This window comes from Nakaseomyces bracarensis, assembly GCF_045282275.1.
Source record: "Nakaseomyces bracarensis strain CBM3 chromosome Unknown Scaff2_0, whole genome shotgun sequence".
NCBI lineage: Eukaryota > Fungi > Ascomycota > Saccharomycetes > Saccharomycetales > Saccharomycetaceae > Nakaseomyces > Nakaseomyces bracarensis.
The window spans coordinates 379240-402875 of record NW_027263961.1 but is presented as its reverse complement, the minus strand read 5'-3'; the positions used below and the strand labels follow the sequence as shown (position 1 = coordinate 402875).

Here is a 23636-nt window from a genome sequence, read left to right as displayed (position 1 = left end):
TTATCCTTAAATTTCATGTAAAATGGGCTTCTATTTTTTTGTTAAATATTGAGATGTGGAAGAAAATCCTGTAGTCAGAGGAGTTATAAACTTTATTGTAGAGATAGACTTCGATATTTCCATTCAGAGACGCACATCTAGGGTCACTAAGACATCGGGAATGGTATAATATACGAACTAATAATATATCAACTATAAAAATACTACTACAATAATATACTTAATCCTTTGAATTAGAATATCAAACTTATTCGATTAAACAAAACATTTTAATTGCACATTCGTATTAGCATATTATACTTATTTTTCACAGGGATGCCAGGAATAAAAGGTGGATTATCAGAGGAGAGCAGCAAACAAGGGTCTCCTGCATTTATGGTTATTCCAGGGAGTATCAACCCATTCCTCAAAACAAACTCAAATCTAGCGAATTATCGGCAGTACGAAACGCTTCATTATGGTACGAATTATGCTTCAATCTTTGCGAATTCTATGGATAAAGAGCATGGAGAAAGAATCAGTATGGAAAATGAGAGACTTCTAAAGATATACTACGAATATCGGAGTGCATATTCCAATATACTAAATAATAATCTTAACAGTGCAAACAATAGCTATACCAATTTAAGTGCTCTTAATGTGGATTCTAATGAGCACCATCGGAATGCAAGTCTAACTAGTTCTATCGAGACTTCTGTCCTTCAAAATGAGAGACAGTCTATTTACAAGGTGCTCAACGAATTTCTAGTAAATAGAGCGACAAAGCTGAATCCAACATTGCTAAAAGAAATAATTGACTTTGAAGAAAGTCACCCTAAATTACAATCACCATTTCAGAACTTCTTTGATAATTATGACGCTGCAGACATCGATGAAAATGAAGCCGAAACTTCTGTATTTGCAGGAAAAAAGAACCCGTCTTCATATTTTTACTCCTCTAAGCCATATCTACTTTACTATAAAAAACCACTTAGTGTAAAACTGCGGGATTCTGATATAATAAACAGACACAATCTATGGATGCCAATTATAAAGAAAAGATACCAACACATGATAAAATCTCAAGATGATCTCATGATGCTGGAGAATTCTACTCCTGAAAATAGGAATGAAGTGTACAACTCGACAAATTACTTCAGGAATAAGGCCTGTCCATTATTTATCAAGGGATTGAACTTTGTGCCACAGAACTATGATACGTACTCAGGAACATCAATTGTTCCTTCAGTTTTCTCAGAATACAAAATGCCAGCGCTTATTTATCATGGTAGTGTTGAATTGAACAAAAACGTTTATATTATAGGAGGATTATCAGCAAGTTATAGATATGAGGAGGAAGCTCCGAGCTTGAAAGACTTCTATGTGGATGGAATAAAAAATTTACCAGCACCGATACTTTCGGACCTAATCAACAATCCATCTCTCATATCCAACCCTTTTGTTTTTGTATACTCCACATTACAAAGCAGGTTTTCTAGACCTGAATTCTCAGGGAGTGTTCCACCTCCATTGATATGTGCCAAAGGATCTCCCCTTAGCGACCGCTATATATTCTACTATGGTGGCTTTGAGATTAAAACCGAAACACAGATTGACGAAAACGGTAAATATTACTTGAAGAAAAAGGCCTTTGTGAATAACCTGGGCTATATTCTTGATACAGAAACCTTTAAATTCACTAAAGTTGAAGTAGTCAACGTGGGTGCCGCATCGGAAAAGAACAAAACATTCTACCCCAGATTCGGTCATATCCAAGTCTCTGTATGTACAGATGTATCAAACTCCAGTACCTCTAGCACTGACAATATCTCGCTACTATCGTCAAGGAGAAGTTCATCCCATCAAATACACCACCAGAATTCACTTCCAACACCTATGCAAAGCGTGCGTATACCAGAACATGCCAAACCTCCAAACTATAGAACTGGTTCTTCTAATGTAGTAGAAAAAGGAAGGAAATATGATTCAGATCCAAAACTACAGACAGTTAGCAGTGCTCTGCCTTATAAATATGTCAATTCAGTTTATATATTTGGTGGTTACACGCAGACTGAGGATGATCAATACCAAGCACTAGATGACCTTTGGAGAATCGATATTCCAATCCAATCTCGTGGTAAGAGGGGGTTTATTAAGTTTGCTAGTCAAGCCAAATTAACCGTTATCCCTCGCGGTGATACATGGCCGAAAGCAAGAGGGTTTGCTGCATATACAGTAGCTGAGATATTTCCACCCATGAGGTCAACCCTTGAGCATAATCTTTTGACCCGCCTGAAGGAACAGTACAAGATTGATAGCACTACACTAGCTAGCAAGTCAAAGACTATCTTCGGCAACGGACTCCAGCCAAGGAAACCCGAGCAGAGTACAGATGGTATGCAAGATTCTTCTTCAAACGCACAGAGCCAATTCAGTAGCCACGTGAGTTTGTCAAGTCTATCCAACGAAGCGCGTAATGGTGCAGGGACCCCAAGCTCCGCTATCTTCAACAACTCAATTTCAGCGTTCCAGTACAGGAAGAACACGCTCTACAACTCCAAGGGGTTAAATCTAGTCATGCACGGTGGTTCGAACCATAACGAAATCTTTGGCGGATTGTGGATGTTCGACTTCCATAACGAGGTCTGGACAAAGAACGATCTCTTCGGCAAGGAAATCCAGAATGAACAGGGACATGAAGAACAACAGGACAAAGAAGAAAAAGAAGAGGTAGAAGAAGAAGAAGAATCTCAGGATGATATGGCTACCAGAATGCACTTTGTCGAGACATTCGGCATGTCTCCCTCAAAACAAAAGTTAAAAGTGGAGAAGGAGCACAGTAAGAAGAGCCAGTGCAAAGTGGTGCCCATAGACCTCAAACTGGCGGGCCATGATATGGCTTACGAGGGCCATATGATGGCGCTATTGGGAGGAGTCACTCCGCGTGACATAGATATCTTCTTCCACGACAAAGCCATGGACGACCATTCTTTCGAGGTGAGGCCACTGCTAGGCGAGAACACAGTCAACATCTTCGACATGGAGACCAGCATCCTCGAGGGCTACAAACTGAAACGCGACAAAGACAACAACTACGAGTACATCTACGAAAAGGACCGCCCGTCACAAGCACACTCCATCATGACTACCGCTGGCTCCGCCATCCACGTCAACGGCAGCATCTACCTCGTAGGAGGCCTCGTATCCCTAAGGTCAGAACTAAAAGACATCAAGATGAGAGCCACAATCCTACAACTCATTCTACCACCAATATCCTTATCCTACTGAACATTTCAGATCATAGCATATCATATCATAGCATATCATACCATACGTCTCTAGGCCTTGTTCTCTCCCCTCTTCTTCCTCCTAAGAGCTCCATACTATAGCCATGTAGGCCCTCTTCAGAAACTGCTGTCAACACCTCTACACCATTTTCTGTGTGTATGTCTCTCTCTACCGTTCTTCCTCACTTACTACACAGAAACCTCCGCAGAGAGGGTATTTATTAAAATTTTTTTGGCAGTTTTTTTTTTTTTTGAAGTTTCAACACGTTATGGGCCCTTTAAAAGCAATTTTTTTTTTACCCTTCTTTAATTATGACGCAGTAATTCTATTACTCAAGGAAAAAATTTTCTTTTATTGACGTTTGGACTTTCAGTATCATTATTAATTACTATCTTAAGGGCTAGGATTTATAAAGAACCCAACAAATTAGAGAAGACAGAGCATAGAGAAGGAAGAGTAGAGAAACACTATATAGAAAAAAAAACAAACAATAACGTGGAGCAGGAATTTTTTTAATTATTAAAGATTTTGCTAGGAACAATATAATCAAAATAGAGTTCTATCAACTCAAGAGGGGGCTAATAATTGTTTCTACTTGGCAAATATAGAAAGACTTACTTATTTGTTTTCTATTAAAAATAAGAATTATTAAAAAAAAAAAAAAATAAGGGGAAGTAACTATAATAAAAAATCAAAAGTAAACATGTTAAGTCCTGAAAGACGTCCTTCTATGGCTGAACGTAGGCCTTCTATGTTATATGATAATGGGATGAATCAGATATCTACAACACTTATTCCACATCTAGCGGGTATAGAAGACCCTTTACCCGAGAATACTCCAGAGAAAGTTGACGTGTTGATCATAGGTACTGGTATGGTGGAGAGTGTCTTGGCTGCTGCTCTTTCTTGGCAGGGGTCTTCAGTACTTCATATCGATAAAAATGACTACTACGGTGACACGTCGGCGACTCTGACTGTAGACCAGGTCAAGAGATGGGTGAAGAATATTAACAATGGGAGCCTAAAGGGGTACACGAACGCGAAGTTATATGTCTCTAACTTGATCGGAAACGGCAAATACGCATCGAGAGACTTCGGGATCGACCTCTCCCCTAAGATCCTGTTCGCCAAGTCCGACCTTTTATCGATTCTCATCAAGTCCAGAGTATACCAGTACCTGGAGTTCCAATCCCTTTCAAACTTCCACACATACGAGAATGACTCCTTCGAAAAACTGACAAACTCAAAACAGGAGATCTTCACAGACCAGAAATTGCCATTGATGACAAAGAGAAACCTCATGAGATTCATTAAATTTGTCTTCGATTGGGAAAACCACCCTGATATATGGAAACCTTACCAGGATAAACCCTTGGACCAGTTCCTGACAGAGAAGTTCAAACTCGAGAGAGCCCAGATTTCGGAGCTGGTCTTCTCCATCGGCCTGTGCTACAACCATAACGCGAAGATGCCCGCAGTGTTCCAGAGAATCCGCAGGTATCTCTCCAGTTTCGACGTCTACGGACCGTTCCCAGTGCTTTACTCAAAGTACGGTGGCGCAGGTGAAGTCTCACAGGGCTTCTGTAGATCAGCTGCTGTCGGTGGAGCTACCTACAAGTTAAACGAGTCACTGCGCTCTTACAACCCTTCCACGCAAGTGGCAACTTTCAGTGACGGCTCTAACGTAACGGTGACAGAAAAGGTCATCGTATCTCCTACACAGTCGCCACCAGAGGCTCAAAATATCCCAGACCAAAAATACGAGGTACACAGGTTGACCTGTATCGTCGATAAACCTTGTCTAGAATGGTTCAATGAGGGCGAATCTGCTGCCGTGGTGGTTTTCCCTCCAGGATCTCTGAAGTCACAAAATACGGAAGTGGTCCAAGTACTAATTTTGGGCCCTGGAAGCGAGACCTGTCCGGACGGCACATGCATCTGGTATTTATCTACTTCTCAAGATGGTCCCAAAGCGGAACTGGATTTAGATGCAGCACTTGAAGCAATGGAAATTTCAATCTTACGTGAATCATCTACAGAGTTAGAGAATGATAACGAAATTGTGCAATTCTCAAACAATGGTCATACGATTGTAAACTCCGTTAAACTTGGTCAATCATTCAGAGAATACGTTCCAAGAGAAAGATTGCAGTTCCTATTCAAACTGTACTACACGCAGTTTACTTCTACTCCACCTTTTGATGTTGTGAATCCAGCTTATTTCGACACGAAGAAATTTAGCAACGGCAAACAGTTGATGATTCCTGGTGCTAGTGACAACGGCGTCATCTATTCACCAATGCCTTCCGTAGAGCTTTCATACGACGAAGTAATAACAGCTGCTAAGGTCCTATACGAAAAGATTGTTGGCAGTGATGACGACTTCTTCGATGTTGATTTCGAGGATGAAGAAGAAATGAATGGAAACGGAACCATGACTAATGAAAACGGAACTACAGGAGTGGGGACACAAACCAATGCTGGCATTGCGAACCCCATTATCTATGAAAATGCTATTGTCGATGACGATGATGAATCCCAAGACATCGAAATGGATAATGAGATGCATGATGACTCAGAATTTGTCGGAGAAATGGAAATATGACATGGATATTTTAAATAAAAAAAACCAATATTTTTTCTTGTTCTTCTATTCACTTCTACTTTATTATCAGGAAAAAAAAATCATCGCAAAAAAAAACAACAACTATAAAAATACAAGTCCAATAGTATCTGTACAATTTTGAAATTTTTTTCTTTTAAAGAAAAAAGTACCCTTTTTTTTATCTTTATTTTTATTTCTTACCAAAAAATACTGCATAGTTACAGTTAATACACCATGTTTTTATGATCATAATTACTAAAAGTTATTCAAAAAAAGAGAAGGATCATCTTTTTATTTTTTTGTTCAATCCTTAATAAAAAAATCCAAATTTTTCTTTATTTCATTGTCTAACAACCTTATAAATTATCATTAATTTATCCATCATCATTTTATTTACTTCTTTATTTCTATTTTATTTAAAAGTACAGAAAAAGCACCATTGTAATATTCTAACGTCATATAAATTCATAAGCAAAAAAAAATTATAATAAACACAAAAAACCAAGTCCTAATAAATTGATATGTAAAATATATTTAAATCTATATATAGCTTTGATATTCTTCTAGCTCTGTCAAACGCTAACTCGGAATCAAGATAGCTTATTTTTGTGACTATTATAACATCAGTACACCCAGACAGTGCGTCCTTAAAAAAGTAAATTGTCACATTTGTCTTTTTTAAAATTTAATTACTGGGTTTTACCATTTTTGGACATGAAGTAGTTGCTCTACATACCGAATAAAAATATATGTCTCTAGCTACGCAACGTTCTAGGCACGTGATGTTATTGAATGCCCCTCCCACAATTAAAAAGGACGGCCGCAGCGCACAACGCGGACGCACAGGGCCAAACTTAAATCACGTGATTACCGGGTAATTTTAGCTTGAAAAAAAAAAAAATTTCAATCTCAACCGATGGGGTTCTTACCTTGTGGAAGTTCTAACTGTATTAGCATCTCTAGTTTTTTTTTTTTTAAACAAAATTGATTATTGAATTACTATCTTCTCTCTCTCTCTCTCTGTCTTATTCTATCTTGGACTTTGTTCTTTTCATTTAAATCCCCACTGAGCAGTCTCTATTTTGCACTAACTGTAAGGAAGTCAATTTCTAGGCTAAAGTAATATTACTTCTCGAATTTAAAAACAAGCAAACAAAACCAAATATAAGAAATGTCTGACGTTGAAGAAGTTGTCGAAGTTCAAGAAGAAGTCGTTGAACAAACCGCTGAAGTTTCTATCGAAGATGCTTTGAAGGTTGTCTTGAGAACCGCTTTGGTTCACGACGGTTTGGCCAGAGGTTTGAGAGAATCTACCAAGGCTTTGACCAGACACGAAGCTCAATTGGTTGTCTTGGTTTCCTCCGTTACCGAAGACAACATCATCAAGTTAGTCGAAGGTTTGGCTAACGACCCAAACAACAAGGTTCCATTGATCAAGGTCGCTGACGCCAAGCAATTGGGTGAATGGGCTGGTCTAGGTAAGATCGACCGTGAAGGTAACGCCAGAAAGGTTGTTGGTGCTTCCGTCGTTGTTGTCAAGAAGTGGGGTGCTGAAACCGATGAACGTAACATGATCTTGGAGCACTTCTCTCAACAATAAATTAGTTAAAGAATAAGAATAAAATCATTTCAATTTTTTTTTCTATCAATTTTCCATACTAATTTATTCATTGTGTAAAAGAAGGCTTTATAATACTCTAGATTTTAGTTACTTTCTCGCAAGTAAATACCAATATAGTAATATTATATAATAGCTTAGCATTATCCACATTAATGTTTTAATTTTTTTTTACATTATCAATTTATTGAAATTTTTGATATGTATAATCTAACACTATATTAATATCATAGCCGAAACTTTCAGTTGAGTTGCTAAGAAACAATATAACTACCGGTTATTACGTCAATAATTATCTATATAAAGACTTATTACTATTAGAAGAATATTGGGATATCATCCTCAAGTGGTGCTGATGTGTCGGACTTGTGAGGTGGGAGTTGCGAGGACTCCTTATCTATATCTTGGAGTATTTCGTTATTCCTTACTTGTTGAGAATTGGTAGGATTATCATTCATGAAACTGATAAGTTCTTCTTGTGCAAGGTCGTCCAATGCTTCTTTCTCTACCATGCAAACATCTATCACAATACCAGGATAATCCTTAGGTAATTGCATCATACTACTTGATTTTGAAGCGAGGGTAGTGCTAGGTTTCGTAGATCCGTTAGACTCAGGTGCCACGACACTATCAGTGTGACTTAGTATATTAACACTTAATATACCGTGAACATCCATACGAAGCAGTATTTTACTTGCTATCTTTGTACTCATCCTTATCTTGTCGAATGAACTGAAGTTGAAGTAACCGATAACCGGCACGCCAAAGCACCTAGTTTGTGAGTCGTTTTCATAAATCTCCAATTTCTCAATCACAGTCCGGTTGCTTGGGAATTTTATCTTCGAGAGACCCAATTGTGATCTCGAGATGAACGCAAGCGTGTTTTCTCCATTGCGAGTGGCATTAGCATACAAATACACATCCTTACACCCGATCTCCTTGAAATCACGCAATGCAGCGTACATAACATCACCTTTCAATATACACTCGAATATAATATGCTCACGGTCCAGCTCCAGCCCGGAGGCGTCCATATCCCGTACCATAAACGTCGAATACTCCACACGCTCCGAGATCATCGAATCATCAAAAGTGAGCACAAACGGCGACCCATCGCCTTCATACGACAGTATACACTCCACAATATCATCCAGGTTCTTGTTCACCACACTGACACTATCTAGAATATGATTTATCTTCACACAGAGCTTCATATAATCATTCTGCACTTCACTGGCCCTCGACTCGTAACTGTAGGAAACAAACAACTCCTTCGCCAGCAAAAGAGATATCCGAATTACCCCATTGCTGTCCTTAACAAACGATAACCCATCCGCATCAATATACACTACAACATCATCCTTCCCAAACGGCGTTAAACACCCAAGTGCCGTAGTGATATGCTCCAAATGAACCGTAGAAGCGCTGAACATTGCTCCAATACTAACAACCACTGTTTCCGTCTTAACCAATAGCCACAATGCTCCCCGTTAAACCGAACTTGTGAAGTAGCACCCTCAATTAAGTCACAGAGGGTTTGCGATGCCCTTGTGTTGCCCTTTGGGCTCTCTAATGCTTGGGAAATTTTAGTTGCACAGAAACACCCGCACGGAAAGCACAGCTCATCGGGTTTATTTTGGCAAAACCCAGAAAAAGCCAACGAAGTGGGCGACAAGCCAAAGGTGGAGGTGTTTGACTATCTCTAATATTTAGTTATTTATATTTAATAATAGTTGTGACTTGGATAAAGTTATCATAAATGTGCTAATACCATTCATTGCGTATAACAGACGGGGTAAAATGGATAGAAGGCGGCAAAGACGGTTTGGTTTAGTTGTGGCTGTTGGGATTGGGGTAGCCGCTTACCTCTGGTGGAAAGGTAGAGATGGCGGGTCTTCTGACTCTGAGACTAGGTCTGTGATTAGGATGAGAAGGCAGCGAGGAGTATCTCGGTGTATTGTGGTTACTACCAGTATCGAAGATCTTACTGAGATTGATTGGGAAGACCTATTATGTGATGATATTGTTATTCTTGTGAGTCCTCAAGTGGATAATTTCAAGGAACGTAATGAAATTACAGAGACGAATACACAATTGCACAAGATTATAGAATGTGATACAGAGGTTGGGCTATGGGCGTGTGTGAGAAGTCTCAAGAAGGAAGAAGTCATTGTAAACGCAAACGATATCGAAGTTCCTCATGACATTCCACGGTATACTTCAAAAATAACTAATATTCAAAGCCCAGAGAGACTAGTAAAGTATCTTGATGACGTTTAGGTATCATATATCACTAATAATAATATTACTTTTTTCTTAAAGGATGTCTCTCTTTTGTCCAAAGACTACGTTTTCTGATCTCTGTGAGGCACCTTTCATGTATCCGTATTCAAATGTACTCCAGCCGGGACTATCTGTTTGGAGATGTTTTGGTTTTGCCTTTACTGGAGGGCGGGGCTTCTTTTCACTTATTTGAGGACCTAATACTGGAAATTGTTGAGGATGTTTCTTATTTGCATATCGACTGAGAGACTTAAGGGCTTGGTATACACTCGCAGGGTCCTTTTCTTCAAAGAGATCTACTGTTTGGAACAACTCATCTTCGGGTACTCCATACTGTCTCGCAAAACTGAGGAACATAGATATCTGTTCCATTTGTACAAAGGGCATAGTAGACTTCTTCCATTTTATAGGAACGAAACCGGGCTCATTAGTCCCCAGTGCATTCGCTAATTGACAAAGTATACTTCCATCTTTTAAGACTTCTAGCAAAGGCTCACTCCTATCTATATCACTATCCTTCAGAATTGTCCCAAGAACCCATGTTCTAATTTCTTCAATGGCCTGTTCAGAAAATTTATTATTACGAAGTTGTCTCAAATCATCATCTAAAGTGGTAACATCAGGTTGAACTCCGTATACTTTCTGCATTTTCTGCGACTAGAATTTTGGTATAGTTCTTTGTCAAGTATTGTATTCTTAGATTATGTTATTTTTTTTTTTCCAAATAAGGGGACGATATTTTTTTATTTTAATTTTAATTTACTGTCGTTGTCTGTCTTAGCGGAATTTCAGGTTACTATTATTACTTATTCTAAAGCAGTTAAGATTTCGTTTTCAATTCTTTATTGCCTATACTGCGGTGTTAAAATTTGGAATACAATGGCTGCCAATTTTACATATTGTGAATACTATCCCCGAATGAGGCAAAAAATTGATAAATGAATTGGGAGTATTCGTTTTTTTCCTTAATGGTGGCACATTGCCCTTTCGCTTGAAGTTATTTTTTTCAATGTAAACGCAAGAATCAATGAAAAAAAGAAATAATACCAGAAGGTAAAAAACAAAGTGAAATCCGAGAGCTCTTTACTGGACTTCGCTGCGCGAATTTAACGAGTCTATATGATTGCCCCACACTAACGTGATAGCAGCTCTCTATTTCACGATGTCGACTTTAATCTAATGTATCAATGAAATGAATGCAATCATTAGCAAATATTAACTTACTAGATGTATCCAGTAAAACTATTACTCAAGCAAGAATACCAAATGTTAGTAAACTGGAATAATGTGCTGTTCCTTTAAATTTTGCATAAACATTATGAGGGTTGAACACATTACAGTGTTTATTGCAAGTCACAACTTTTACGTAATGTATTGGCAACGGTGCTTGAAGTAGAACCCGATATTTAGATATCTGTGAAGCATTCTATCTCAGGTATTGAAAGTAAAAAAAAAAATAAAAAAATATTCAATAGAACTCCAGAATATCGTGGAGATTGTATGAGAAAAAAAGTTTATGAGTTAATGTCAAGTGATGTCATTTGATCTAATGCTCTATATTCAGGTTTGCTGAAAATGGTTCTGAGCAGAAAAAAAACTCAATTTTTTAATCCTTTTCTTTTTTTTTTACTATTATCTACCGTTCCTAGAACACAAATTGAGCTTAAATTACTCCTGTTCTTCTGCTATTAGGATAATATTAGAAATCGGAGTTAATAATCGTGACCGAAAGTTATCGAGTTTACTATTGTTGTCAGTACATTTCTCTCAGCTATAATATTTTTTTTGCACTTTCAAAATTTTTGCACTGGTGGTTTGTTAACTGTTCCGCTTTCTTGGAAATCCTGTGATTATCATGTACCATAAGCTACAATGTGCCAAGTTTTTGTGTATACCACTGTAACTATGCGTTAATGCATAGAAGTCTGGAGAAAGTTTTTATATTGTTACTATACGTTAAGGGGAGGTAATAGAGGGGTATACATGGCTCCGTAGAAGTTACCCAAAAACTAAATCTGTACACTATCAAATCTAGACGCAATACAAAAAACTGTACTTTTTAATGTGTGTTAAACAAAAGAAAAACCTACAAACAAACAAGAATAGCGGTGTTATCTTTTTCCGAAAATGTATCTTCCTACTGCAAATCCTGTTAAATTTTGTTATTGTGTAATTCAAATTCTATTATCGACTAGTGGTGCTTATTTTTTCTTTCTTTCCATTGGACTGCTATTTTAGTGTCATTATTATTGTTGTTTATTATTATTTTGTATGGATATTTTTCATTGTTTCCAGATTAATTCATACACAGCTTAAGAACAATGTACAATTTGGGTATGAGCGATTAATAGAACTCGATTGTACCATTCGATGTCTTGGACCCCCTTTTCCCTAACGCACTTAATACTACTTCCTGAATGGTAGGATGCCTCTAACAATCGTTTCTTCTACTAAAAAAATGCATTAATAGTTTGTTACGTTTTTTTTTTCATTTTTTTTCTTTCTTTTTTTATATTTCTTTTTACTTTTCTGCTTAAGAAGAAAAAAAAAAAGTTTTTGGGCACCCCCACTAAATACTGGGAAGTATCGAGAATTAAAGTAAAGGCGAAATTTATTTATTTCACGGTTTATGCAACTAACTAGCTGATCATCAATGTAGGAAAATAACGTGGGGCAAGTAAAACTAGTATAAAAATAAAATATCAAAAGAAATTTTCAGGAGAACTGTACCATACTGAAATCAAGGCCCTTTTTAGAATCCAAAAGGGACATTTTATTATATTTAAACGTAAAAGGCAGCAATAATAACGGAAAGAATCATAAATACTTCGTGTCTCTCAAGGTCATCGGAATCAAGCAAAACGAGTAATATAACAGATTTGATATACTTGCTACATTAGGTGACTAGTAACACGATATTATCAATACAGGAGATTAATTTCTTTGATAAAAATTAAAGTATTCAAACGATACCTATTAGATAGAAGCAGCTAAAATACTAGGTGGTAGAGAAAAAAACAAGAAATAGTTTACAGCTCACGAGAATCGCTTTCTATATGCCACTAAAAATATGAGTCTAATGGAAAGTGAGGTATATGATCACTCTAAAAAGCGAAATAGACTGTCATTTGTTTGCCAGGGGTGTCGTAGAGCTAAAACAAAGTGTGATAAGGAAAAACCAGCTTGTACCAGATGTGTGAAACAAGGTTTGAAATGTGTCTATGATTTAGCCAAACAAAAACCTCCTAAGAATCCCAATAAAGATGCCCTTATAACGAGACTAGAAAAAGAGCTTAGTTACTGGAAGAAAAAGACTCTGAAGCTATCAAAGAAACAACCGAAATCATCTACTCATATGGTGTCGCCGAGTGCGTTCGCATTAGACCCAAACTTAGCATATCTCAAAAGTGCTTGTAAAGATATTGAAATCGATATTTTCCGGACACATCCTCGTCTAATTATAAGCAAAGTTATAAAACGTGAAATCAATCCCTTATCTGAAAACTATATGGTTATACAAGACAAGTTTTTAACCACAGCATTTGCATCAGTTTTTATTAACTCACTTGGTGGAGGTTTACTTAGTGCTTTGGCATCCGATATGAGTATTAGTCAAACTTCGAACAATGTCAAAAAAAATATCTCTTCTATTAAGCAAACCTTTTTAGATCAATGTCAAAACGAATTACAACAAAAAAGAATTAACTTATTCATAGACAAACTGGTACCAAATATAGATTCTGCTAAACCACCAGAATATAGTGCCATGATGGGAGCTGATTTTTTATCACCTTCAGATAAAAGTTTTGTAGAAGACTATTGTCCTGTAGGTGTACCCTATTCTGAACTTTTTCAATCGTTAGTCATCTCAATCAAAGACCTACTACCACCTTATGACATTATTATGGCTTATAAAAAATGGTTTTTCGATAATGTTTATTATACCACGCCCTATTTTGATAGATCGGTATTTGAAAGTAATTTATCGAAAGTACTTTTTAAAGATGAAGAAAATGGAGGTGAAGCTAAGTTAGTTTTTGGTAATTCTAATCTTCGATCAAAACTAGAGACTCTATGTTTACTTCTATTGGCATTAAAACTTGCCTATACATCAATCATCCTAACGGAGGATGATGTGGAAAAGTATAATCCCTCCCTTACGCAGGAAATAGTTACAAAATTTCCAATCTCCAACGATGTTGCGCATGTTGTTCAAAAATGTTTATGTAGTGAGAACTGGTGTTCTTGTCCTAATGAAAACATCATATCATGCCTACTCTTACTCTGGGCATTCTTTATTTTTTCACCTGATGAAGGTGATTTTTTCTTCGAACAACCTACCATGGTTTTAGCTAACGTTGCTTTTATGCTAGCTGTTTCAATAGGTCTCCATAAAGACCCTAACGATTATGAAGTCTTAGAAACTGGCTCGTTTGGTGATAAAAGAGTGCGCAATCAAAGAAGGCTCTTATGGATTGCCTTGGTATGTGTGCTAACCTTCGAGGCTAACACTAAAGGATCGCTTATTGAATCACATCCTGTGCTTTTAGATTTATTTATTGATTTAAGAGATCCAAGTTCTGTCTTCGAATTACTTGATAGAGTAAAAAAAGATTACGATCCACAAGATGAGTATTCTGTCGAAATTGTACATTTGATAGAGAACTTTTATAGAAGAACTCAAATGGCTTATGCTCTTTACGATTTAAATTCATTGATGTTAGCCCCCGAAGGTAAATTTACAATGTCTAACTTCGAACAATTAACAGCAAAGCTGCATTTAATGTCCAAAGAATATCTAGACCTGATTACAACATACACACCTAAACATGGACCAAGCGGTGATAAATCAAAATTACCTATATTCTATACAAAAAATTCCTGTGACATTTTTACAGGTATCATGCTTCAATTGATGAACTTAAGGGCTTCTGCTGCCATATGTTTGCATTTTGAGGAGAGGTTATGCTTGGATGAAGAGGTTAGACCACATTATTCTTATTTTTTCACAAAAACATGTCTCGATACTGTGGCATTAGTCAATACTATTCAAAGATATTTTGATGGTACTTTTGACCCCATAATATCTAGGGCCTCCGACTTTATTGTTAAGAAAGCCATTCAAGTGGCTATTCCTACAGTATTCTTTAGTTTATTAACTATTATCATGAGATTTGAGCTATCTGGAAGTATATTATTTAACGAGTATCAAACTTCACATGCTCAACGTAGCTTTGTGACAACTGAGATGAATGAAATAAATGCAAAGATACAACTACTAAATGTGATGAAGAAAACTTATGAAGACATGTTGAAGAATATCTATTGGATATCTTCGTCTTATTTGAGATTTGAATATTTTACGGTCTTTAAGATGTTAACTCTTTTTGATGTTATTCTAGACAGAATTCAGAAAAATCAGTTGTGGATGGGTATTCTAAAAATGGCACACCTAGATGTGGTAGACGCTAAAATAGCTAAAGTCCTTGAAATGACCCTTCGGGTACGGATAGACGAAAATAATACTATAGTTGAAGATATGCAAGAAAGATGCCATTTACCTAGTTATGGGTTAGATCATTACAATACTCTATGTCATGCAATAATGGGGCTTCAAAATCAACTAAATGCTAGTAACATTCTCAATGTAGTACCTGAAACAAAAAAAGCTAAGAAAAAATTTAAGAAGGGCAAAGTTGAAAAATCTGATGAAGTTTATATTAAATCTGAGGTTAAATCACCTACTATTAGTACGTCTACTGTACATAATACAAATCCAATACCTAATAGTAATACAAGTACGCAGATGCCACCTAATATTACTGCTAATAATACGGCACCATCTATCAACTTTTCTATCCCACCGCAGAATAATGATCTTGAAACTCTGTCGGCAGCAGCTTTCTTCAATAACAATATTAATACCATCGGAAATGACCCAAATTTCAAGCAAGTTAACAATGATATAAAGATAATAAATGAAAATCTACAAAATAATCCATTCGAAAGAATCCCAAGCATTATCAACTCTCCTATAAATGAAATGAGGTTAGATCCGACTATTAATTTTGGACAGCAATGTTTAGATCAACAGTTCAGGCCTATTGCCGAGAGCAGCGCGGAATTAGCTATAAAGATCGAACCAACGACGCAAATCAAAAACACAACTAATCTTCATCCTACTAACAATATTGTTAATAACAATGCAAAAACTACAATTGGCGCATTTGAACCAAATCAAACGTCGAATGCCAATACTAATGACATAGCAAATTTTCCTGGTATTTCTGGCAGTTTAGGTATCATAGACTTTGATTTCATGCTTGGTAGTGAATTTTAACGCAAAGTTGAAAAACTAATTTCCGTTAATGCACTATTCTACTAATATGCACAGTATTAAATCATATTTGTTATCATATTTTTTTTTTGTTTTTTTTAAATTTTTTTTTTTAACTGTATTATCGGTGTTATAATTCAGCTTAATTCTTTTGCAGAGCTTTCATACGAATATAGCTGGTCTAAACGTATATTATGGTAATTGGTTATTTTCTGATTCAGATATAATCAGTTTTACCTTTGAATTTATATTCTTTCTAGTAACATACTTACTGTAACATTATAACTCATAGTTAACATTCTTGACAAATTAAGTCTTTTTTTATTGAATGTTTTTTCTCTTATGATTTGATGATGGCGGCTTTCGATAAAATTAAATTTAAAAGTTATTTTAAGAGGGTAATTTCACACTAATTCTATTTGTCATAAATTCTAGAGTTTAAATTATTATCGGAGGTCCCAGCCTGTCGCCGTGCTGCCATAGACTATCCATTCAGAGTTTGTATTGTATCTATTTTTACAATATTTTTGTTGAATGCGTTAAGCAACGAACTAAAAATCTGCTTTAATTTCTTTCTTTTCTATCTTGAACCATACTAGTTCGTATATTGCACACACCCCATGCATATTTCCGATGAGCAATGTCGTACTCATAGGTATGATTTGTTTAATAAAAAAATTTTGGGTCGATTTCTCACACCCCATATGTTGAAAGTTAAGCAAGTATTAATAGTCAATAATTAACCTGGGTGCAGTAGATGGATTAAAATGCACCTTCGGCATCGTAGATTGGCTGGGTGTAAGATTTGAACGTCGTATATTCCAAACTATAACAATTTAAACGGCTGAAACTCTCAATATCAAATGGTATAAATTAAGAGGTATTTCATCCATGTTAAATGGATATAGCTGAAGTATCATGAAAGAATAATCGAAATACGCATGACCAGGCAAAACGCAAAATGAATTCCCCCTCTATTGCTAGTACTAGTTCAGAAGACCACGAATCCCATACTCAGGATCATCTAGAAAAATATGAACTACCGTATGATGAGAAGGAAATCAACCAGGTCTATGAAAAAACAGAACAAGATAGTTCTAGTGAAGCGGAGAAAAAGCCTCTTAATATAGTTATCAGGCAGGCGGAGATCATGGCTGGAGTATATCATGCATGGTACTATCAAGTACTTCTTCTAGTAGCTACATTTGTATGTAGTTATGGCTACGGTTTAGATGGTAGTGTTAGATATATATATATAGGGTATGCCACATCATCATATTCCCAACACTCACTACTATCCACCATCAATGTTATAAATGCTGTTATTAGTGCTGCATCACAGATTATATTTGCAAGATTATCCGACGTTTACGGTCGGTTTACTTTATTATGTGTTTCTATCGTATTATACGTAGTTGGTACCGTCATCCAATCTCAAGCGTATGATGTCCAACGATTTGCAGCTGGTTCCGTATTCTACAACACCGGTTTTGTCGGAGTTATGCTAATCCTTATTTTAATTCTATCTGACTTCTCATCTCTACGGTGGAGGGTGTTCTATCAGTTTATTATCAGTTACCCCGCAATAATAAATACATGGATAGCTGGTACTGTGACTTCAAAAGCTAACCCATTGGAACATTGGTCATGGGACATAGCTATGTGGGCATTCATTTTCCCATTATCTTGTGTACCTTTACTATGTGTCCTAACCCATATGTGGTGGCTGGCTAGAAAGACAGAAGATTGGAGAGAATTATCTAAGGAGAAGACGTTCTACCAGGAACATGGGCTGAAGAAATCGCTGATCGATTTGTTCTGGAAATTGGATGTCCTCGGTGTATTTTTAATGATTATTCTATTGGGATGCATTTTAGTTCCCTTAACATTAGCTGGAGGTACTAGTTCAAAATGGCATAACTCTCACATCATCGCACCTTTTGTCCTTGGCTTTGTATTGATTCCATTTTTTTGGTATTGGGAAGCCAAATATGCGAAGTATCCAATTGTTCCATATAACTGGTGAAGGATCGTGGTGTTTGGTGTGCTTTCGCAGCGTCGTTTATGATGGATTTTATATATTACATGGCGGCCGATTATTTGTATACTATTTTGGTAATAGCTGTGGACGAATCGGTAAGGTCTGCAACGGTAATAAGCTTTTTGCCAACGTTTGTGGCAGCAGTGTCCGCACCATTCTTTGGGCTCATAGTATTTAAATTTAAGAAACTAAAAGGATTTTTAGTTTTTGGTTGTGCATTGTGGTTTCTTTCAATAGGTTTGTTGTATCATTTCAGAGGTGGAAAACAGTCTCATAGGGGTATCATAGCTGCCTCCAGTGTTTGGGGTGTAGCCTGTTCGATTCTATTGATTCCAATCGCTGTGTCGGTGCAAGCTGTAACCTCACATGAACATATGGCCACTGTCACAGCCTTAAGTTATATGTTCTATAGAATTGGTTCTGCTGTTGGCGCTGCCGTATCTGGTGCTATCTGGACACAAACCCTTTACAAGCAGATATTAAAGCATATGGGTGATGTCAAATTAGCTACTGACGCTTATGCCTCTCCATATTCTTTTATTATCAATTATGCATGGGGTACTCCGGAAAGAGAGGCGCTTGTCCTTGCTTACAGCTATGTACAAAGATTAGAAACTATTGTCGCACTTGTCTTATGCGTCCCATTGATCATCTTCACTCTTTGTCTGAGAGATGCTCGTCTAACAGATGATGTAGCTCATGATAACATCTCAGAGGGCGAATACATTGACTACAAAGATGAAGATCCGATCTTCAACTGGTTCAAATATATCGGTAAGCGGTTCTGCGACAGAACCACCAAAAATGAGGCATAGGTAATGCACTGATCCAATCATTTTTTGTCTTATGGTATATTACTCTCATTTTCACTATACTTTCAGTTTTTTCCTAATGTGCTTGTTTTTTAATTTTTTATATCTTCTGTTCGTAATGATATTCATTTAAAAATAGAATAATTCTCTTAAATCGTTTAATTAACCAACCAATCCTACATATCTAATGGCGTCTTTGTCTTTTATATTAATGAATTTGAAATCCCCTTTGATTTAATACAAAGTTTTACGTAAGCAATGTGACAAATTTGGTTTACGTAAGCAATTTTCCCCACTTATATAACCTTTTCTATCTTAAAATAACTCGCCATGACTATCTTTCTAGTTTTATAGTGCCCTCAGTGGGTCTTGCTTTGTCTACCTAAAGTCAATCTAGATGATTGTAAACAGACACCTGTGTAGAAGTGTCGTAGCTACTGAGATTATGACAATGATCACACTCGATTATATTGTCATAGCTTAGCATTTCTACCATATATACAGCAAGATCGTAATCTTACATAATAATACAACGTAAATTTTAGAACAACTCGAAACGTAGTTGTATCAAAATTGATAAAACATGACTATCTCTTGTTCTCTTATTCTAATTCTATTTTAAATAATCATGTATTTCATCAGCTATTCCAGAGAGTTACATATTTTAATATTTACGAATAATTATGGAGGTAGATATATATAATGCTTACTTTTGCTGCATATTTACTCCTTACAAGTTTCAAATTAACAGAATTGGGAGGAGAAGTGGTCAAACCAGTGCAATTGATCCAATAGAGCCTTTTCCTTGGCGTACTTGACAACTGGATCGGATATGTCACCTCTGGCTGCAAAACCATGAGAAACACCGGAAAACAAGTCAAGTTGGTATCTAGCCTTGATTTCCTTCAATTTATCTTCGGATTGGTGTCTCAATTCGGCAGGGAAGATAGGGTCCTCTTCGGCTGCGGATATCAAGAGAGGCTTATCAATGGCAGCCAATTCATCCATTGAGACGAAAGATGGGTGAGCAATAGCACAACAGTCAGCCAATGGGCTGGTCTTGTTGATCTGTTGGACAGCAAACTTGGCACCGTAACAGTAACCAATCACACCAACGAACTTAGGAGACAACTCTTTCTTCAAGTCGGTCAAGTACTTTGTCACCAAAGATTGAACCTTGTCTGCTGGGTGAGCAGCCAACCAAGCATTGAAGTCGGTAGAACCGTCCAGACTTACCACTGGGTCCTTAAACAAGATATCTGGAATGTACACTTGGTACCCCTTAGCAGCCATTTGGTCAGCAGTGACCAAAATGTTGTTCAATCTGTTACCGAAGACATCAGTCAAGATGACAATTACTCTGTCAGAAGAACCACCACTTATATAACTGTCAACACCAAAAATATCCTTATGAGTACCCTTTGGAGTACCTTCATGGTAGAAACCTTTGAAACAACACTTGCCTGGTGGGTTAGAAGCCATTTTTTTATTTTTAATTTGTCTATTTGCTTAGTTTTATCTTTATTCCTTAATTGCTTAATAAATTGTTAATAATTCAAGAACTATATATTGTAGAATATGAAAGAAGATGAAGAACCCTATTTAAATACTTGAAAAATGAAAAAAAATATAAAAAAACAGGCCTTGTAAAAGAATCGACTCTCTCTCAGATGAAAAAGAAACGACTATAGTAGTATCGTGATGCGATGAGGTAGCTTAATAATGAATTGTTGAATTAAAACAACGTGTAATTGGCAACAAGTAGAGGATAAGAAGGAGAGAAAGAGGTTAAAATCATTTGATAATGAGTGTAGAATACAGGATGCTCTGTCAATCAGCTCTAAGCAATATGTGCTATTACACAGTTGGCAATGAACTACACAAGCTGACAGACAGCATTTGAATTGGACAAACGGAAGAGGACGGAAAGGAGAAAACAGACGGAGGAAAAGGTTATATCCGCTCCTCCGTTTTTTGTTTTTTTTCTCCGTCTCAATTCGTAGTTTATTATCATCTATTACGAAAACAATATTGATAGTGATCGGCCAAAGAGAGAGAGCGCGGAGTTAAGCTAAAAAAAACTGTGTACAAGCAGAAGATAGAGTAAGGCGGGGATATAGCATACTTGGGGCGGGATTATATTGATGCGTGGAAGACTATCAAAAAGGAAGTAAAGAATACTAAAAGGAAACTGATTTACGTTTTCTTTAACTCCGGTAACTGTAATGTATTGCCAAAATAAAAGGACTAAAGAAGATATCATTTCTTTTTATTCTTGATAAAAAATCCAATTTCTAAATTCTATAAACTTATTTATCTACAAAAACTGTGTGTGTGGGGGGTTAGTCAGTAAATCTTGACTTGGCACGGAGATTAGGTCCGTACTTATATAGTGCAAACGGAATTAACCACAGTCCTATAGTTAAGAACCCGACGAGGGAAGAACCCCAGCCCACTGGGTACCTTTCAGAGCCCAAGTTGTTGTACATGGCCTGACCGAATAATGGGAAAGCAGCTGCGAAACTACCTCTGGCAAAACTGTTTCCGGCGAATACGGAGGCGACGTACTTTGGGTAACACATTGCTAAATAAGAAAAAGTTGCTTGGAATAAGTTGAACACAGCGATGACGAAAAAGACCTCAGCTATTATCGGAAGGATCCAGTGCACTCTGGCGGTCCAACCGAACAAGAAGAGTGCCAAAGGCAGGCACCACCCAACACACATTGCTAAGATCAAAAACGCTTCTGGTGTGAATGTATTGTTTTCGAACTTCTTCTTTAGCACTTTCATTATGAATACCATCAATATCATGTATGCAAATATACAACCAACACAGAAACCCATGTAAGCAAGACCAATTTCAACTAGCGTAAATCTATAGATTCCAGCAAAGACGATTGGGAATGCCTCAAAGAACAGGTAGAAGGCACCGTAACATAGCGCAATGTATACATCAAATGCTAGGATGATAGGTTCCATAGCAATCATCTTGAAAGGCCTGTATAACGTTGTAATAATAAAATCTTTCGTATTTATCGCTTCTTCTTCTCTCTGCTTCTTAGTATAATACCTGTCATCACCTGTCATCTTTCTTATTCTACGGGCTTTACGGTATAAAATGTTTTCAGAAGATGTTTCAGGGAAAAAGAACACACAAATAAGGTAAGTAGCACAACATAGGAAAAATAATAACCAGAAAATCCATCTCCAATCCTTTGCTTCAACCATAGCGGCACCCAATAATGGAGCGATTATGGGTGCAGCAACTGCACCAACAGACCAAATACCTAAAAATGCAGGAAGAAAATTCTGAGGGATAATGTCACCCAAACTTGCACCTCCGGTAGCTAGCGCAGGTGAACATAATATACCGGTAATGAACCTTAAAATAACTAGCCCAGCTATATTATTCACTAATGCACAACCTATTTGAAGCATCGTGAAAAAGAAAAATGTGACCATGTAGGTCGGTAGACGCCCTATAGAGGATATCTCTGATAACGGCGAGAAGAATATTGGTCCAATACCATACCCAAGAACATACACTGATAAGTTTAGTGTACCAACAACATGTCCTACATGGAAATCATGTTGAATCTGCTCCTGTCCAGGAGTATATATCGATGAACCCATGTAATTTACACAAGTTAGAAGCATAACCTGTACTACGACGGCAGCACGTTTTGTATACGACCAGTTATAAGGAATCAAGGGATCATCCTCACCATTAAACGTAACTAGGAAAGGATCATTGTCAGTACTACCTGATAGCGAAGATGAATTCTCCGAGGGGACCTTTTCATAATCTATTTCTATATCGTTATTTGGTTTTAGCTCAGTGTTATCATACTGGCTATTATCACTAGGGTTTAATTCAGAGGCAGTATTCTGAATCTGAGATTCACCATACCTCACTATGTTGAAATACTCAAGGAGATCCACAAATAATGTGTCTCTAAATGCAGTTGTATATGGCATATTTTATATTCGTTAATGAATATACTTTTGTTTAGTTTTAACACTTTTTTGTTATATACTTTTTTTTGTTCTTCAAGGGAGTATATTGAATTGAAGTGAAATATATCGCCCTTTAAATATGTAAAATTTCAACTGTCATTTGTAAATTGATTGCAATAAAAATTGAGCAAGTAACACACCACCCACATTACTCCATTGAATAGAATACCCAATAATACGGATAATGCAAAGCCATTAGGTAAGGAAAAAACAAACAATGCTACATAAACAAATTGCTCTGACCTTAGTTACAGTTTCAAGACCCTTAAAACATACAATGTGCCAAACAAGATAAAAATAAAACTGAAAAACTTTATCTCATAAGATTTGTTAGTGCTAATGTATTTTTTTTTTTTTTTACTCTTTTAGCACTGTCTCTTAATGGCAATGTTATGTGGGGACTTATGATTTATATCAGTTAATGCTTCCTGCTTCTTCCATATAATTCTGTACTTCTGTTATAGTTAATTGTAATTATGTAATGACATGAATGTCAAAGCAGTTAAGACAGACAAAATTTCATCGGACTACGTACATAGGCATCAAAAGTATTTTAGAATTGCGATCTGTAGGGAGCAGTCTATGCGGACCACGGCTGACATTATATCTATCAAAAACTGGATCTTGAATAATTCGGACAAGGTGCTACTTTGC

General features: G+C 36.7%; 11 protein-coding genes across 11 annotated transcripts; 7 read left to right on the top strand and 4 right to left on the bottom strand.

Moving 5' to 3' along the window:
• Positions 1–315: 315 nt before the first annotated feature.
• On the top strand, positions 316–3267 carry GPB1 (Gpb1p; the record flags this gene model as incomplete). Its single annotated transcript, XM_071050471.1, has 1 exon — positions 316–3267. The coding sequence occupies one exon, from the start codon at positions 316–318 to the stop codon at positions 3265–3267; it is 2952 nt and encodes a 983-aa protein (XP_070908717.1).
• Positions 3268–3970: 703 nt separating this feature from the next.
• MRS6 (GTPase-activating protein MRS6) lies at positions 3971–5872 on the top strand (the record flags this gene model as incomplete). Its single annotated transcript, XM_071050470.1, has 1 exon — positions 3971–5872. The coding sequence occupies one exon, from the start codon at positions 3971–3973 to the stop codon at positions 5870–5872; it is 1902 nt and encodes a 633-aa protein (XP_070908716.1).
• A 1171-nt stretch (positions 5873–7043) lies between these two features.
• RPS12 (40S ribosomal protein eS12) lies at positions 7044–7472 on the top strand (the record flags this gene model as incomplete). The annotated part of the gene is made up of 1 exon (XM_071050469.1): positions 7044–7472. One exon carries the CDS (start codon positions 7044–7046, stop codon positions 7470–7472), a length of 429 nt encoding a protein of 142 aa, XP_070908715.1.
• A 335-nt stretch (positions 7473–7807) lies between these two features.
• Positions 7808–8923, bottom strand: RAD17 (Rad17p; the record flags this gene model as incomplete). Its single annotated transcript, XM_071050468.1, has 1 exon — positions 7808–8923. One exon carries the CDS (start codon positions 8921–8923, stop codon positions 7808–7810), a length of 1116 nt encoding a protein of 371 aa, XP_070908714.1.
• Positions 8924–9290: 367 nt separating this feature from the next.
• Positions 9291–9770, top strand: PEX22 (ubiquitin-protein transferase activating protein PEX22; the record flags this gene model as incomplete). The annotated part of the gene is made up of 1 exon (XM_071050467.1): positions 9291–9770. The coding sequence occupies one exon, from the start codon at positions 9291–9293 to the stop codon at positions 9768–9770; it is 480 nt and encodes a 159-aa protein (XP_070908713.1).
• A 36-nt stretch (positions 9771–9806) lies between these two features.
• Positions 9807–10421, bottom strand: SCP1 (Scp1p; the record flags this gene model as incomplete). Its single annotated transcript, XM_071050466.1, has 1 exon — positions 9807–10421. The coding sequence occupies one exon, from the start codon at positions 10419–10421 to the stop codon at positions 9807–9809; it is 615 nt and encodes a 204-aa protein (XP_070908712.1).
• A 2422-nt stretch (positions 10422–12843) lies between these two features.
• RNJ42_00295 (Zn(II)2Cys6 transcription factor) lies at positions 12844–16113 on the top strand (the record flags this gene model as incomplete). Its single annotated transcript, XM_071050465.1, has 1 exon — positions 12844–16113. The coding sequence occupies one exon, from the start codon at positions 12844–12846 to the stop codon at positions 16111–16113; it is 3270 nt and encodes a 1089-aa protein (XP_070908711.1).
• A 958-nt stretch (positions 16114–17071) lies between these two features.
• On the top strand, positions 17072–18136 carry RNJ42_00294 (Siderophore iron transporter ARN1; the record flags this gene model as incomplete). Its single annotated transcript, XM_071050464.1, has 1 exon — positions 17072–18136. One exon carries the CDS (start codon positions 17072–17074, stop codon positions 18134–18136), a length of 1065 nt encoding a protein of 354 aa, XP_070908710.1.
• Positions 18137–18195: 59 nt separating this feature from the next.
• On the top strand, positions 18196–18966 carry RNJ42_00293 (Siderophore iron transporter ARN1; the record flags this gene model as incomplete). The annotated part of the gene is made up of 1 exon (XM_071050463.1): positions 18196–18966. One exon carries the CDS (start codon positions 18196–18198, stop codon positions 18964–18966), a length of 771 nt encoding a protein of 256 aa, XP_070908709.1.
• Positions 18967–19707: 741 nt separating this feature from the next.
• On the bottom strand, positions 19708–20445 carry AIM2 (the record flags this gene model as incomplete). The annotated part of the gene is made up of 1 exon (XM_071050462.1): positions 19708–20445. One exon carries the CDS (start codon positions 20443–20445, stop codon positions 19708–19710), a length of 738 nt encoding a protein of 245 aa, XP_070908708.1.
• Positions 20446–21305: 860 nt separating this feature from the next.
• Positions 21306–22943, bottom strand: RNJ42_00291 (MFS transporter; the record flags this gene model as incomplete). The annotated part of the gene is made up of 1 exon (XM_071050461.1): positions 21306–22943. One exon carries the CDS (start codon positions 22941–22943, stop codon positions 21306–21308), a length of 1638 nt encoding a protein of 545 aa, XP_070908707.1.
• Between the last annotated feature and the right edge of the window lie 693 nt (positions 22944–23636).